Genomic DNA, 17817 nt, shown 5'->3' with positions numbered 1-17817 from the left:
TACACTGTGTGTGCCCTAATTTAACGTCTGTGCAGATGAACTGTAAATAATGTCAGCTCCAGACATCAGCAAGGCACGACGGTGAATAAAACACTCCACCTGCCGTGGCAGAGCGCTTTTTCTTTGGGACGTCGCAGCTCAGTGGTGGCTTGAAGGACGAGGAGTGAAAAGAAGTGTGCAAGAAAGTCAACAGAGAAATCAAATGATGAAAGTTGTTAGAACTGTCACTCAGTCATTGGCTAATATCAAAGCAAGACTTATGTATGTTGAGACTTCCTGAGATCTGTTCACCTAGGATGTCACTGAAGTTGTACACAGAGAAGTAGTGAACATATAATACAGAAGATTTAACGATACACTGTTTACATCTTTGTGTAAATAGTTGACGTACATCTGCACTCTCTTACAGACTGAGTAATTTTTCCTCCTACCTATGTAATTATGTAGTTATGTAGTTCTCAATTCGTTCAAGCAATCAGTCATTCATAATAGGAAACACAATCATATCTCAGTCACTCAAATGATTCAGAAATTTTACTTGTTAGAATGAAATCAGGCGATGATTCTTCTTCCCTGCAGGCTCGTGCTTTGTGGCAGTCTGCTAATCTGTACAAATAAAATGCCTCGTAATTTTGGGAGCGTTGTATAATCAGTCGGGAAACCTCAGATTATGCGGATATTTGGCTTTGATGAAGTTTAACCTTCTGAATAAGTAATGGAGCTCTTGGATTATTAAATGCAGGTTCGTATCCAGTCTTTCGGAAGGTCCCTTCTGATTAGCAACTACGCAATATATTGATGGATATCATTAATTCTCAAATTTCAAATACACACCTTTTGTATAAAGGAGCAAATATCGTACAATTTCGTATCAGTTATCTTTTGTCATAAATTTCAATATTCAGATTACAATTCTTCAAACAAAGCTCAGGCTAATCGGCACGAAGACAATCTCGGAAGCTTTTTCTGACAACCACCAGAGAGAGTACTACAAAGAATAATTATGTGCTCATGGCATAGCTATTGTATGAAACTACTTTGCGCATGGATTCTGCAAGTATGAAGATAGAAAGTTAGTAAACATCATTCAAGGGTAGAATTGTATCAGAATAATTCATCGAATATAAAGAGGTATTACAACCTCGACCTTCTGCAGGAGGAGTCGAAGTCACACGGCTAGAAGTAGTGGCACTGTGCAGCATTTCCACAGCGTCGAGAGAGCTACGAGAAGGCAAGCGTCGGGCTCAAATGAGACAAAGGTGATCGCGTGAAGCATCAGAATGACAGACAGAACTATAAACAAGGACTCGGTTACTACTGACAACCGGAGACCATTTTATTTCACTACAGAACATGAAACTAACATGACGCTTGAGAACTATAGAGTTTTGGGCAGGGAGAAACAAAATTAAAAGACATTCCTAAAATAAACACATTCTTGAGCAAAGCATTATGGAATGATCAATGTACAGTTGAAATGTTAGTGTGGTTGGGCACTGGTGAAGTCAATGAATGTGAATGGAAGAAAATGATCACAGTACACAAGGATCTGTAGTGTAGCTATAAGCCTAGGCTACTTTGGAATGTCACAGTTTGGTTGCAAGATGGTGAAGCCAACAAATGTGAATCAAAGAAAACTCACTGTGATGACAAACACATATGTAGCATAGCCTGAAGTTTATGTTAATGTGGAATGTTTAATTAACTGTCAGTTGGGGAAGCCATCAAATGTGAATGGAAGAAAACTGGCTGCCGCGGCAGACTGATCTGTAGTGTAGCCCAAAGTCTAAGTCACATCTGAATGTGGGAGTTTAAATAATCATCTCAAAAACGTAGTGTGGTTTTTGTTTTGTTTAGGAATGCTCCATTTTCCAAGGTCGTGATTTCGCAGGAGCCTAAAAGAACAGCTTAAATATTACACAGCATTAAATTTCATATGTCAGCATTCTGCACACCTATATTTCATTATACCGCCCTGTATTTTCAGTTACTCACCATGATTACATTTATCATACGCTTTTGTCTCACTGGTTCCCATATTTGATCTACACTCCTGGAAATGGAAAAAGGAACACATTGACACCGGTGTGTCAGACCCACCATACTTGCTCCGGACACTGCGAGAGGGCTGTACGAGCAATGATCACACGCGCGGCACAGCGGACACACCAGGAACCGCGGTGTTGGCCGTCGAATGGCGCTAGCTGCGCAGCATTTGTGCACCGCCGCCGTCAGTGTCAGCCAGTTTGCCGTGGCATACGGAGCTCCATCACAGTCTTTAACACTGGTAGCATGCCGCGACAGCGTGGATGTGAACCGTATGTGCAGTTGACGGACTTTGAGCGAGGGCGTATAGTGGGCATGCGGGAGGCCGGGTGGACGTACCGCCGAATTGCTCAACACGTGGGGCGTGAGGTCTCCACAGTACATCGATGTTGTCGCCAGTGGTCGGCGGAAGGTGCACGTGCCCGTCGACCTGGGACCGGACCACAGCGGCGCACGGATGCACGCCAAGAACGTAGGATCCTACGCAGTGCCGTAGGGGACCGCACCGCCACTTCCCAGCAAATTAGGGACACTGTTGCTCCTGGGGTATCGGCAAGGACCATTCGCAACCGTCTCCATGAAGCTGGGCTACGGTCCCGCACACCGTTAGGCCGTCTTCCGCTCACGCCCCAACATCGTGCAGCCCGCCTCCAGTGGTGTCGCGACAGGCGTGAATGGAGGGATGAATGGAGACGTGTCGTCTTCAGCGATGAGAGTCGCTTCTGCCTTGGTGCCAATGATGGTCGTATGCGTGTTTGGCGCCGTGCAGGTGAGCGCCACAATCAGGACTGCATACGACCGAGGCACACAGGGCCAACACCCGGCATCATGGTGTGGGGAGCGATCTCCTACACTGGCCGTACACCACTGGTGATCGTCGAGGGGACACTGAATAGTGCACGGTACATCCAAACCGTCATCGAACCCATCGTTCTACCATTCCTAGACCGGCAAGGAAACTTGCTGTTCCAACAGGACAATGCACGTCCGCATGTATCCCGTGCCACCCAACGTGCTCTAGAAGGTGTAAGTCAACTACCCTGGCCAGCAAGATCTCCAGATCTGTCCCCCATTGAGCATGTTTGGGACTGGATGAAGCGTCGTCTCACGCGGTCTGCACGTCCAGCACGAACGCTGGTCCAACTGAGGCGCCAGGTGGAAATGGCATGGTAAGCCGTTCCACAGGAGTACATCCAGCATCTCTACGATCGTCTCCATGGGAGAATAGCAGCCTGCATTGCTGCGAAAGGTGGATATACACTGTACTAGTGCCGACATTGTGCATGCTCTGTTGCCTGTTTCTATGTGCCTGTGGTTCTGTCAGTGTGATCATGTGATGTATCTGACCCCAGGAATGTGACAATAAAGTTTCCCCTTCCCGGGACAATGAATTCATGGTGTTCTAATTTCAATTTCCAGGAGTGTATTTCTCTTAAAAGATGCTTTTCACTGCACTGCTTAGCAATTTTGGTGATTTATATAAAATGACGTACTTCTTACAATATAGCAGAGATGCTGAGTCGCAGATAGGCACAACAAAAAGACTGTCACAAAATAAGGCCTTTGTAAAAATACACACACACACACACACACACACACACACACACACACACACGCACACGCACACGCACACGCAGGTGTCCACAGTCTCTTCAGCTTCCTGGATTTTTCATTGTTCGATGTACTTCTTACCTACATGTCAGTGCCTAAAATCTGATTTTGATATATGACAATCTCTTTTAATTGGATTCAGATATATTCTTAAGTTTTATCACACTGCCCCACACTCTCTCTCTCTCTCTCTCTCTCTCTCTCTCTCACACACACACACACACACACACACACACACACACACACACACACACACACACACACACATCTTTCCCTGCTAATGAAGTTCGTGTGTGTGTGTGTGTGTGTGTGTGTGTGTGTGTGTGTGTGTGTGTGTGTGTGTGTGTGTGTGTGTGCACGTGCGCAAGCGTGCGCGTGTGAAGGGGGATTTTGCTTGATAAGTACATTTTTAATTTTTTGCATTTTAAGAAGAATGTCGTGGATTTATTTGATATAGCAGAATGTGATTCAGTTGTATACCTAAATATATGAGTGTCAGGCAGCGTGGAGCGTAAAAATCATAGGGGGAGACCAAGAGATGAATACACTAAGCAGATTCAGAAGGATGTAGGTTGCAGTAGGTACTGGGAGATGAAGAAGCTTGCACAGGATAGAGTAGCATGGAGAGCTGCATCAAACCAGTCTCAGGACTGAAGACCACAACAACAACATGAGTGTCAGGGCCAGTGAATGCTGTGTGTCTGATGCTCATAGGTTGGCAATGTGTCAGTTATGCATGTACATCAAGTGATGTTTTCAGTAACAGTTTTTGCAGCATGTTTTGCTTTCTTGGTACTGAGGACAGAATTCTAGTTATATAGGTCAAGTGGAGGTTTCAGTGCCAATTTTTGTAGCAAGTTTTGCTTTCTTAGTATCGTGGACTTCTTTCTAGCTATGTGGTCAATTGAAGTTTCCAATACGAGAATTTGTAGTGAGGTTTGGATTTTTGGTTAGACTTTTTTGATACATTTTCTTACAGATTTACTCATTAATTGGTATTATAAAGCTCGGTTTACCTAAACAGGTTAATAAAAAATGACAATACCAAATTGTGTGGGTTTTTGTGGCCTTCATGTAATGTAGATGTTATTGATTCCTGTGTATTATTTTGCTTGGGTATGTGAGTTAACACAGAAAGTCATTTGTTTTGTTTATCACTACCCAAAATCCCCTAATTCCTACGTGTTTCCTGTTACTTTCATGTTATTCTTTAAATTACTAAATCAAATTTTGTATTTGATTTTGTTTTGTTAATTTACTGAGTTTGTCAATGTGGTGGACAGAGGTAATATGGCTAAGTATGCTATATTCGTGGCTTCTTGGATCAAAGGTGACAGCCAGTAATGTCTCGACATTTCCACTGTCCACATTTATCGTAAATTTTAACGACTATAACTCTGAAAGTAAGTTTCATGAAATTAGTAATTTTTGTCCCAGGTTGCTTTACGGAAATACTGTTTTGTATGCTTATTGCTTCAGCACTTAAAGGGAATTAGTAATACTTTTAGCTTAACAAATCCAGAAATTAAAAGAGAATCAGCAGACTTATTTTAAAGTTATTTGTTGCTGTTTAGTAAAACATTGCACCCGCCACAACGGAGCCTCACTGTGAAGGCTGTTCTCAAACATGGGATGAGATAGATGGAAATTGCCTAACTATTGTCAAACAATTGGAAACTGCTTTGAATATGTGTGTTGGGAGAGCTCCCCAGAGTTTTGTACTAGAGGTAACAAAGTTACCTCCAGCACTATCCTCTCCTGTCTCCTCTACAGAAGACTATTCATCCACTCGGCTGTGGGTGACGTGTCAGTGGGAGGGCTAGGCAACATTTCCAGGGGAGACAGGAACCAGGAAGAACTCCGTGTGTTAGACCCATCTCAATAACAGACAAGTTCAAAATGCTGACTTCCCCTGAAACTACACTCAGCCAGTGAGACTCACTTTCACTGTCGGAAACCTGTTCTGTCTCAGGTCAAGAGAAGGGAAATGTGAAAGCGTACAGTCTATCACTAATTTGTAGTTCAAATGTATGGCAAATAATGGTACCTGTTAGGGAAATGTCAGCTAGGGATGTAAAGGAAGATAAGATTCACCTGCCTGGGGGGTCTCATTCAGCATACCGAAGAGGCTAGTCTGGCAGCCGTTGACAAAATGAGGTACAACCGAGAACCGGTTGTGGTGGGTGTTGGAACAAATGATGCCTGTCATCTTGGCTCCGAGGTCATACTCAAATTATCCCAAGCAGATGGCAGGAAAGGCTGAGGAGACCATCCTTGTTCAAAGGTCACGGTTTACAGCACTGACCCCAGAACTTACTGTGGCACCACAGTTCTGAATGTAGTGGAAGGGTCGAATGACAGGCTTCAAAGGTTCTGAAACTTTCTGGAATAGCAAGATAACGTCGAGAACTGTACGGTCCCCCTAAATGGGTAAGAAATGCACTACATATCAGAGGCTGCTACCCAGGTAGCTGAATGTGTATTGAGTGCACCCAAGGGCTTTTTAGATTAGGTAACCCAATATTCACTCCAGACAATGACAGATGTAGGGGACGCAGAAGTGTCCGTATAAGATTCAAAGAAATGCCTCGTACAGGTGAGAGTCTTAAAATCCTACTGATTAATTGCAGCAGGATTCAGATGAGAGTGACTCACATAATGCTAGGTGCAGAAATCCGGTTAAAACCGGAAACTGATGGCAGTGAGATTTTTGTGAAAACTTTAAATGCGTATTGAAAGAGTAGGCTAATGGTAAATGGATGTGGTGTATTTCTCATAGTAGATGAGAAGAATACAGTTTTGTAAGTGGTGGGCATGGCAGGGTACCCTGCAAAACATTATTAAACCACCTACTTCATACTGTCTGGAAGACCAGTCAAGATAGAAATATATTGGATATAACAATAATAAATAAACCTGAGCTCTTTGAGGATTTACACATAGGCCGGTATCAGTGACTGAGGCAGCTGTAGTAACAATGATTAGCAAAATACAAAAAGCACCAAAATGAGTAGAAACATTCACAAATTCAGTAAACTAGATAGAGATGACGTAGTGCCATATCTCAGTAAGGAACTCAAAACATTGAGCTCTAGTGAGAATACTGCAGACAAACTGTGGCTTAGGTTTAAAAAAATAATTGCCCATAAATTTGACAGATATGTACCTAGTAGAGCAGTTCATTTTCTTAAAACATTGGGCTACGGACAGAGAGGCGCTACAAATTTGGCTGTAAAGAGAGTAATGACTACCGTCACAGAAATTTATCGAAGGCCTGTCGAGAAACCAAAAGAAATTCAGATCGCGAGTAAAGGCTGTTGCTGGTATGTCTCCAGACACTCGTGGGCACGACAGGGACTGATACTGAGAGTAGCAAAGCAAAAGCAGAAATGCTTAACTTGATTTTCAAATGTTCTTTTACAAAGGAAAATCTACGGGTGCTGACTCAATTTAATTCTTGCACCACTGCAAAGATAAGCAATATAGATTTTAGTGTCAGTGGTGTTGAAAAATAACTGAAATCACTAGAACTGAACAAATCTACAGGGCCTGACGGAATCTCCATCAAATTCCATATCAGACCTGTGGCTAATTTACAATAATCTATCGCAGATCACTCAAACAAAAACATGTGCCCTGTAGTTGGGAGCAAGCACAGGACACACACTTCCACAAGAAGGATGGCAGAAGTGATCTACAAAACTACCATCCAATATATTTAGCATCCATCTGCTGTAGAATCTTAGAATATATTCTGAGTACAAATGTAATGCTGTATGTTGAACAGAATGACCTCCTCCATCCCAACCAGCACGGATTTTGAAATCATTGATCGTGTGGATCCCAACTCATACTTTTCTCACAGGAAATCTTAAAAGCCACAGATCGAGGCAGTCACGGAGATGCAACATGTCTCAATTTCCGAAAAGCGTCTGACTCAGTACCGTAGCTATCCTTATTACTGAAAGGATCATTGTATGGGCTGTGAAGTGTAAGTTGTGAGCAGGCTGAGGAATTCTCGGGAGGGAGGACACAGTGTGCTATCTTGATGGAGAGTCACTGTCAGGTGTTGCAGTAACTCAGGTTGTGCCCCACAGAAGTGTGTCCAGACACTTCTGTTCGTGTTGTATATTAATGACCTTGAAGACAATATTAACTGTAATCTCAGACTTTTTGCAAGTGATGCAGTTATCTATAATGAAATACTATCTGAAAGAAGCTGCATAAATAATCAGTAAGCTCTTGACAAAATTTCAAAGTGGTACAAAGATTGGCAACTTGCTCTAAATGTTCAGAAATGTAAAATAGTGGACTTCGAAAAATAGAAAAAATGTAGTATCCTATGACGAAAATATCAATGAGTCACTGTTGGAATCGGCCAAATCATACAAATACCTGGGTGTAACACTTTATAGGGATACGAAATTGAATGATCACATAGGCTCAGTAATGAGTAAAGAAAGCAGGCAGTAGAGTTCAGTTTATTGGTAGATTACTGGGGAAGTGCAATCAGTCTATAAAGGAGATTGCTTACAAATCATTCGTGCGACCTATTCTAGACTATCGCTCAAGTGTGTGGGACCTGTACTACGTAGGATTAACACGAGACGCTGAACGTATACGGAGAAGGGCAGAATGAATGGTCACAGGTTTGTTTGAGCCGTAGCAAGAGACTGTCACAGAGATGTTGAAAGAAGTGAACTGGCAGGCTCTTGAAGTGAGACGTAAACCATACCAGGAAAGTCTACTGAAGTTCTAAGAACTGGCTTTAAATGCTGACTCTAAGAATATACTACAATGCCTTACATATCACTCACACAGGAAGATTTTCACTGTACAGCGGAGTGTGCACTGATATGAAGCTTCCTGGCAGATTAAAATGGTGTGCCGGACCGAGACTCAAACTCGGGACCTTTGCCTTTTGCGGGCAAATGCTCTACCAACTGAGCTACCCAAGCACGACTCACGCCCCGTCCTCACAGCTTTACTTCTGCCAGTACCTTGTCTCCTACCTTCCAAACTTTACAGAAGCTCTCCTGCAAACCATGCAGAACTAGCATGGAGTGTGTGCTGATATGAGACTTCCTGGCAGATTACAATGGTGTGCTGGACCGAGACTCGAACTCGGGACCTTTGCCTTTCACAGGCAAATGCTCTACCAACTGAGCTACCCAAGCACGACTCACGCCCTGTCCTCACAGCTTTACTTCTGCCAATACCTCGTCTCCTACCTTCCAAACTTTACAGAAGCTCTCCGCTGCAGAGTGAAAATCTCATTCTGGAAACATCCCCCAGGCTGTGGCTAAGCCATGTCTCCGTAATATCCTTTCTTTCAGGAGTGCTAGTTCTGCATGGTTCGCAGGAGAGCTTCTGTAAAGTTTGGAAGGTAGGAGATGAGGTACTGGCAGAAGTAAAGCTGTGAAGATGGGGCGTGAGTCGTGCTTGGGTAGCTCAGTTGGTAGAGCACTTGCCTGCAAAAGGCAAAGGTCCCGAGTTTGAGTCTCGGTCTGGCACACCATTTTAACCTGCCAGGAAGTTGCAAGATCAGAATAATTACAGCATGCACAGAAGCATTAACAATCATTCTTCCTGCACTCTGTACAAGAGTGGAACAGGAAGAAACCCTAATAACAGGTACAGTGGGAGGTACCCTCTGCCAAGCACCTCACAGTGATTATTGAAATCTTGATTAGATGTAGATGTAGATGTAGATGTACGTTAGTGATGCTAAAAGTGCTGGGCACTATCTGGATTCTGACTGCCTCTGAACTGAGAATTTAAATTCAAAACAGTTGTGTGTGCGTGCGCAAACTACTGCAAGACCGCCTTACATTGATTTCGAGTCTGGACAATGGCTAGATTGCAGAGATGAAATTAGCTTCCACACTGCCACAGAGAGGAGAGGGACAGATATAGAAGAGATAAAAGGTTTCACACTTTATGCAACACCATCCATAACTTATCAAGCACCTCTCGTCGAGCTTGTAGTCAACACTGGAATGTATGTGCCAGCCAGCTAACTAATGGGCTGCTTCAAGTACAGACTACACAAACCTGCAAAGCTCAGATCCAGCAAAAATGTCTATTGGCACAGCTTTACCTTTCTTAGTAGATATGACACAGCTGATGAGGTAAGCTCTGTTGCCTCATCTCTGAGACAACTACATGCTCTCATTAATACAAGGGTTGCCCAGAAAATAATGCAAAGCATTTTATTTTTTCAGCCAGAAACAATGCTACAAATGCAAAACATTACATACGTATTATTTGAAGTCTCCCGAGAGAGTGTGCCAAGTTTCAGTCACTTCCGATGGATAGCGTAGCTTCGGGACAGTTTCAGAATGGCGTCTGTAGGTGACAGACGTTACGAGTGATGTGCCGTCATCGAATGACTCGCTGCAGGAAAAGAAATTGTGGGGATTACTCAAAAACGCTTGTCCAGAGTTTAAGGAGCACCTGCTGTTGACAGAAGTACAGTCAGTTGTTGGGCACTGAGGGTGAAGTGACACGAAGGCAGTTCGGCAGAGCTCCACGATTTTCAGCGGTCGGGGAGACCGTTGACAGCTCTCGCACCTGACCTAGCCCCCTCGCACTTCCACTTGTTTGGGCCATTAAAGGATGCAATTCGTGGAAGACATTTTGAGGGCAATGAGGAGACGATTCAGACAGTGAAGCACTGGCTCTGGCCCCAGAACAAGGATCGGTACCGACAGGGCACACACGCCCTCGTCTCGTGCCAGAGGAAGGCTGCAGAACAGGATGGAGATTACATAGAAAAATAGGGTGTGTAGATTAAGGAAAGGCAAACCTACGTTTCTAGCATTTGTAGACTTACAGAAAGCTTTTGACAATGTTGACTGGAATACTCTCTTTCAAATTCTGAAGGTGGCAGGGGTAAAATATAGGGAGTGAAAGGCTATTTACAATTTGTATAGAAACCAAATGGCAGTTATAAGAGTTGAGGGGCATGAAAGGGAAGCAGTGGTTGGGAAGGGAGTGAGACAGGGTTGTAGCCTCTCCCCGATGTTATTCAATCTGTATATTGAGCAAGCAGTGAAGGAAACAAAAGAAAAATTCGGAGTAGGTATTAAAATCCATGGAGAAGAAATAAAATGTTTGAGGTTCGCCGATGACATTGTAATTCTGTGAGAGACAGCAAAGGACTAGGAAGAGCAGTTGAACAGAATGGACAGTGTCTTGAAAGGAGGATATAAGATGAACATCAACAAAGGTAAAACGAGGATAATGGAATGTAGTTGAATTAAGTTGTGTGATGCTGAGGGAATTAGATTAGGAACTGAGACACTTAAAGTAGTAAAGGAGTTTTGGTATTTGGGGAGCAAAATAACTGATGATGGTCGAAGTACAGGGGATATAAAATGTAGACCGGCAATGGTAAGGAAAGCATTTCTCAAGAAGAGAAATTTGTTAACATCGAGTATAGATTTAAGTGTCAGGAAGTCGTTTCTGAAAGTATTTGTATGGAGTGTAGCCATGTATAGAAGTGAAACATGGACGATAACTAGTTTGGACAAGAAGAGAATAGAAGCTTTTGAAATGTGGTGCTACAGAAGAATGCTGAAGATTAGATAGGTAGATCACATAACTGATGAGGAGGTATTGAATAGGATTGGGGAGAAGAGAAATTTGTGGCACAACTTGACCAGAAGAAGGGATCGGTTGGTAGGACATGTTCTGAGGCATCAAGGGATCACCAATTTAGTATTGGAGGGAAGCGTGGAGGGAAAAAATCGTAGAGGGAGACCAAGAGATGAATACACTAAGCAGATTCAGAAGGATGTAGGCTGCAGTAGGTACTGGGAGATGAAGAAGCTCGCACAGGATAGAGTAGCATGGAGAGCTGCATCAAACCAGTCTCAGGACTGAAGACCACAACAACAGCAACAGATGAAACACCATTATTTTGTGTGTGTAATTCTCATTACGTTCAATAAAGAGTTGTTGAAGAAAAAAAAATGTGGCGCATTACTTTCTGGGCAACCCTCGTAAGTCGACGTGGGAGGAATCGTGCAATAGAAGGCAGGACCCGACCTAAAAATAGTACAAATCAATGCAGTCCAACCAGTTTTATTCCAAATACCTTAGTATGGGGGTATGCTGGAATGGTAGAGTGGTGATTCTGAAGCTTAACGATGTTGCTTACTTAGCCTCATAATTGAGTGACACACTACTGATCCTCGTGTTAGCACATTGACGAGATATCTCTGAGGAAGACGGAGGTGAAAAATTGGCTCAGTCAGTCACCCAACACTCCCTATTCCAGTGCTGTCACCCTATCAGGGGCCAGGCCTTCTGTGAAAGCAGCCATGCCATTTACCAGCTCTGTTGCAACCACTCCACAGCTTTTCATATCAGTACGACTACCAGCCAGCTGTCCACCGGGAGGAACGGCCACTGCCAAACTGTGGCCGAGAGCGAAGTGGACCGCCCTGGGGCACGGCGTGCAGCTGAACATAATTTGCTCGATTTCGACGCCTGCATCGTTACCTGGGGCATCTGGGTCCTCCCATTCACTACCAGCCTTTCCGAACTGTGCTCCTGTAACTATCCCAAACTCAACCTACAGTAACATACTGTTCCTGCACTCTGTATCCGACAGTTTCCACTCCCCTACATTCTGTTATCTCCTCTCCATTCCCATCTCCCACCCTCCTTGTTTGCTATTCTCTGCCATTACACCTGCCCACGTTTCCTCGCTCCTCTCCTCGTTTGCTCCTTGTTTTCCCTACCTACCTGTCCCACGACCTCCTAACGCCGCACTCGTCAGCATTCGAGTCCCCACTCACTCCGCTAGGCAGCGTTCGTCTCTCTCTGCACTCGTACACTACCGCCCCTTCCCCTTCCTTGCCCCTCCAGATTGTCGCTCGTATCCCACATCGCAGTCGCATTCCGGCCCGAGAAACTGATGTCGGTGGTCGTGTCTGCGTGAGGTATGCTTTCTTGTACGTACGAATGGCACGTGTCTCTCTTTTACTGATGATGGCTGTGGCTGAAAGCTTTATATAAATGTCTTTAAATTGTGCTCGTCTGTAACTTAATATGTCTTCTTTACGGTAAGTAGCAATCTGTCTTTTCCTACATTGTCGATATTCCTACCCGGAGTTTCCATTACAACAAATCTTCTCGAGAGAGAAAAGCTCGTATCCAAAAATCGATAGGGATCTAGATATCACCATTCCGGTGAAACTCGGCTCGTCCTCTTCTCACACGATGTCCTGAAAACTGTAAATCGAGGGCAACAGGCAGACTGCAAATTCCTAGATCTGCAGGAAGCATTCGACACGGTGCCAAACAGCAGACCGTTAATGAAGGTTCGAGCTTGTAGAATAGGTTCTCAGATAAGTAAGCATCTCTAAGAGTGTTTACGTAATAGAAAAGTTAGTTAGTTCATTTCGTGTTCCACGGATCATTTTTGCACGATAAATCGTAATCGTCAAACGAGTCTTATTTGATGTTCGCACTGCAAATTAATTTGTAAATATGGTTATATGCTGAACATTTATAAGTTTTTTTTATTATGTATTAAATGTACAGATGTGAGTTAGTAATTCTTACCCACAACATTTTACATGTTACAATAATGGAAATTCTTGTACAGAACAGGAGTTGTCAAGTAGAAAGTTTTTTAATTTGTTTTCAAATTTTACTTGGCTGCCTGTCAGACATTTTATGTCCTTGTGTAAGTGATCAAAAATGTTAGTTGCAGCACTGTGCACCCCTTTTTGTGCAAAAGACAACCTTAATGTGGAGTGATGAATGTCATTTCTCCTTCTCCTATTGTAATTTTGTACATCATTGCTCCTTTCGAACTGTAGTGGATTATTTACAACAAACTTCATGAGGGGATAAATACACTGGGAAGCAGTAGTCAGAACTCCTTAAACAGATGTCTACAAGTTGATCACAGGTGAGCAACACATATTATTCTTACAGCCCTTTTTGAGTTATGAAGACTTTCTTTTTTAAAGATGAGTTATCCCAGAAAATTATTTCATATGACGTTATAGAATTAAAATATACAAAATGTCAGCTTACTGTTTTGTCTTTCCGTGGGATTTTCAATGTTTCTAAGCGCAAATGTGGGTGAACTAAGTTGTTTCAGGAATTCCAAAATTTGTTTTTTCCAATTTAAATCCTCATCAATGAGGACAGTGAATGTTCCTCACAGAGAAAGTAACCATCAGGATTTCCCCAGGGAAGTGTGCTAGGACCACTCTTGTCCTCTGTACATCTATATACACAAATGACCAGACAGATAGGGTGAACAGCAACAATTTTCTGACAATCTCAGTCGGTCCGTTGCAATTAGGGGACATCGGCTAGTATGTACTTTTCAATGTCAATAAACCTTACCGACAGCTGTACACTTTAAGATATTTTATTTTATTTTGAAAGCAACCAGTTTCGGCAATTCGTGTTCGTGTTGCCATCTTCAGGCCCCGTACGCTATACAATAAGTTCTGCATGGTTCACAGAAGAGTTTCTGTGAAGTCTGGAAGGTAGGAGACGAGGTAATGGCAGAACTGAGGCTGTGAGGATGGCTCATGAGTCGTGCTCGGGTAGCTCAGACGGTAGAGCACTTGCCCGAGTTCGTGTCTCTGTCTGGCACACAGTTTTAATCTGCCAGGAAGTTTCATACAATAAGTTCATTGACACTGAAAATTTTCTGATGCTGTAGTTTATGGAAAGTGTCATCTTTGAGTGATTGTAGGAAGATTCAGGACGTCTTAGACAGAGTTTCTATTTTATGAGATGGATGGCAGCTTGCTCTAAATGTGGGGAAATGTAAGTTAATAAAAATGACTACGAAAAACAATTCTGTAATGTCTGAATACAGTATTAGTGGTGTGTGACCTGACAGAAAATCTAGGCATAATGTAGCAAAGTGATAGGAAATGGAATGAGTGTGCAAAGAGAAGGCAAGTGGTTGACTTTGGTTTTTTGGGAGAATTTTATGGAAATGTAGCTTAGCTATAAAGAAGTCTGCAAATAGAATACTTGTGTTTTGAATGCTGCTCAAGTGTTTGGAATCCATACCAGATTGGATTAAAGGAATACATGCAATTATTTCAGATTTGAAATCTGTTACAGGTTTGATCAACGCGTATTGCAGAAATACTCTGAGACCTGAAATCCGAATGCCTGTAGGGAAGAAAATATCATTTTTGTGAAGCACTATTGAGAATATTTAGATAACTGGCATTTGTGACAGACTGCAGAACGATTCTACAGCAAGCGACATACGTATCACATAATGACCACAAAGGTAAGAGAAATCGGCACTGGTACAGAGGAGAACAGATAGCCACTTTTCAGCTTGCTCCATTTACAAGTGTAGCAGGAAAGATAGTGACTAGAGGTGGTAAAAGGTATCCTCCGCCACGCACTGTACACTGGCTCGTGGAGTATTTTACGTCTGTGTGAATTTAGGTGACGTACCAGAACGCGGAGAAAGATGCCGACAGACTCACCTCTTCCCCGCCATGGTCCAGTGCACGGTGGCAGAAGTGAGTGTGTCCCCTCGACGTCCTCCAGTGGGTGGTAGTCACAGCTGAGGTTTATCTCCCGCAACTTCGAGCAGGTGTCTGCCAGGAAGCGCAGCAGCACGGGCCCCGCACCTCTCCGATTCTCGAACACTTCCAGGCTCTGCAAGTGTTCCAGGCGTGACACCAACTCCGCGTACTGTCGGTCGGCCAGTAAGTTGTTGGCGATTATCAGCTTCTCTATCTTCGGACACTTCTCAAATATGTACTTCAGGAGCTGCAGGGAGAACAAATTGCAGTGTATTTGTTAGTACATCAGTATTTTCCATAGATTACATCTCATTATGGGATGTAACTATTCATTTACTATTGTCATATTTCATACACTGAAACCAACCTTCTCAATACCAGTATTGCTATTAATATTCTCTACGAATTTATACAGCTGCATTCTCGTTAATGTGAAAATGAGTGTAAGAACACCATCTACATCCACACTCAGCAAACCGCAGTGAAGTTGGAGCGTGCCGGGACATGTATCATGTATTAGTGCCACTTAAAGTTCATGTCACAACTGGATGAACCGGTTTTGAAACATTTCCTCACCCAGTAGATAGTGCGCAGTGTTCTTGACCTACCTTGCTTTGCTTATTCAATATTGTCTTCCCGGTAGCTGCGTCTGTCTCACCTAAATCACACTGAAATTAAGAAGCCAGGATCCTAGGTTAAGTTTTCCAAAATCAAAAGTCAAGATCGTATTCACTGTTGAACATTTATGTCAACCACAGTGCGATTTATTTGTTATCACTCGCACACACAATATTCATGTGACCAGGCCTCTTACACTTAATCGTCAAGTTAATATATCATACTTTATAATTTCCCAGGGTTAAAATGATCCTTTCTAATTGGTTTTGAAGTTAACTATAGGGTTTTATTACTTAAATAACATGAGTGAGCTGTATCAATTTAAATACAGGGAACTAACTTATGCATCCGCCGTGGGAATTCCCGACTTATAACCATGGCACCTCTTGAACAATAATTTTTACATATTCAAATTTACTTAATTCTTAATTAATGCACTTACAAAGTTGAGACTGGAGTCATTTTACGAAGAAAATATAGGTAGCAAAAGTATCAAAACAGACCTCGGAATTATACAGTAGTTTGGTCCCAATTGGCACTTAAAGTCATACAGGCTGCAGATTTCAAGTCTTAATATCTATTTAATTAATAGACTTTAGGTTAATTTAAACACTTTGCTGGAATCAGTAAAATTTAGGCTTTCTTTTGGATGCAGTCTTCTAGCTGAATTCGATCTATTAGCTCACTCGAATTTTATTTAATATGTATTGCACAATATATGTCATTGTTCATAACTGTTAATATGATGCATTTCCAATAAAACTAATTAGCTCATTACTTTCAGAATGGACATTAGAATGTACTGAAATAATAGATTTTACAAGGGGAATTTTATTTAAACTATTTCTGAATTCTGTACAATGAGGCTGAATGTCACAGAATCTGTAGTCGGAATCTGAGTAGTGAAAATGAAAAAAAAAATACAAGTTCATTGCTTAACTAAGTTACTAAAGCAGTGTAAAACCAAAACAGGATATCAGTGGGCAACCCTGCTTCATTACAAAGTGAGTGGAACAGGGGATGACCCACTGTGTCATCTATTAGGGTTTCTTTCCATTCCATTCATGTACGGAGCACAGGAAGAATGATTGTTTGAATGCCCCTCTGCATACTGTAAATAACCTACTCTTGTTCTCACAATCCTTATGTGAGCAATATATATAAGGGGATGTAGTATATTTATAGAATTATCATTACAAGCATGTTCTTGAAGCTTTTAACAGGCTTTCTCAAGATATATGTAAACTATACGAGTTGGTCGACGTTCAGAAGCAGTCGGAAATTACCACGACTACTGACAAACGATTGACAGCTGCTGCGAATTGGTGTGTCGGAAGAACTCCCGAGAGTCGTGTACCTGTGATACCTCTACCAGAGGTACCTCTTCTCCTGTGGATCCTGCCTCCTCTGCAGAAAGTACAGGATCTGTCATTACCTGTCCAACTGACTTTGCGTGGCTTGTACAGGGCGGACGGTGACCGAGGAGGACTCAGACTGTCGTACCGATCCCCCTAACCGACAAGTTCGAAGTGCCATCTTTCACTGAAACCCAGTGGGACCCACTACACCTGTTGTGGGGAAACCTGTTTTGTCCAGTGTCGGGAGGAAGCAAACGCAAAAGGGTAGGGGTCAATTAATCGTCAGCACTTTGAATGTACGGTGAATGGTGGTACCCCTCAGGGAAATGGCAGCAAGGGACGGGAAAGAACATCAGGTGCACTCAGTGCCTGGGGGGGGGGGGGGGGGGCCTCATTCAACATGTTGAACGGGCTGTTCCAGGAGTCATTGAAAGAATAAGTTGCAGCCAACTACAGACTGTGGCACACATTGGAACAAATGATGTCTGTCGTCTGGGCTCTGAAATCATTCTTGTGTCATTCCGACAACTGGCAGAGAAGGTTGAGAGGACCAGCATTGTGCGTGGAGTTTCAATGAAGCTCACAATTTGCAGCATTGTCCCCGGAAGTGATGGTGGCCCTTTGGTTATGAGTAGAGTGGAAGGACTGAA

At 42.9% G+C, this 17817-nt stretch overlaps 1 protein-coding gene and 1 non-coding gene across 2 annotated transcripts in view; both read right to left on the bottom strand.

Moving 5' to 3' along the window:
• Positions 1–15191, bottom strand: part of LOC126416525 (uncharacterized) — a 49471-nt gene extending 34280 nt beyond the window's left edge. Inside the window, exon 1 of the mRNA XM_050084272.1 lies at positions 15150–15191. Within this exon, the coding sequence (XP_049940229.1) occupies positions 15150–15163 (14 nt within the window). The 5' untranslated portion in view covers positions 15164–15191. The remainder of the gene's footprint in view (positions 1–15149) is intronic.
• Trnah-gug (transfer RNA histidin (anticodon GUG)) lies at positions 8761–8835 on the bottom strand. The gene has a single exon. It is a non-coding gene; the product is annotated as a tRNA-His (tRNA).
• Positions 15192–17817: the final 2626 nt, after the last annotated feature.

Source organism: Schistocerca serialis, chromosome 8, assembly GCF_023864345.2.
Source record: "Schistocerca serialis cubense isolate TAMUIC-IGC-003099 chromosome 8, iqSchSeri2.2, whole genome shotgun sequence".
NCBI classification, from domain to species: Eukaryota; Metazoa; Arthropoda; class Insecta; order Orthoptera; family Acrididae; genus Schistocerca; species Schistocerca serialis.
The sequence above is the reverse complement of the archived record's forward strand: the minus strand, read 5'-3'. Positions and strand labels throughout refer to the sequence as shown.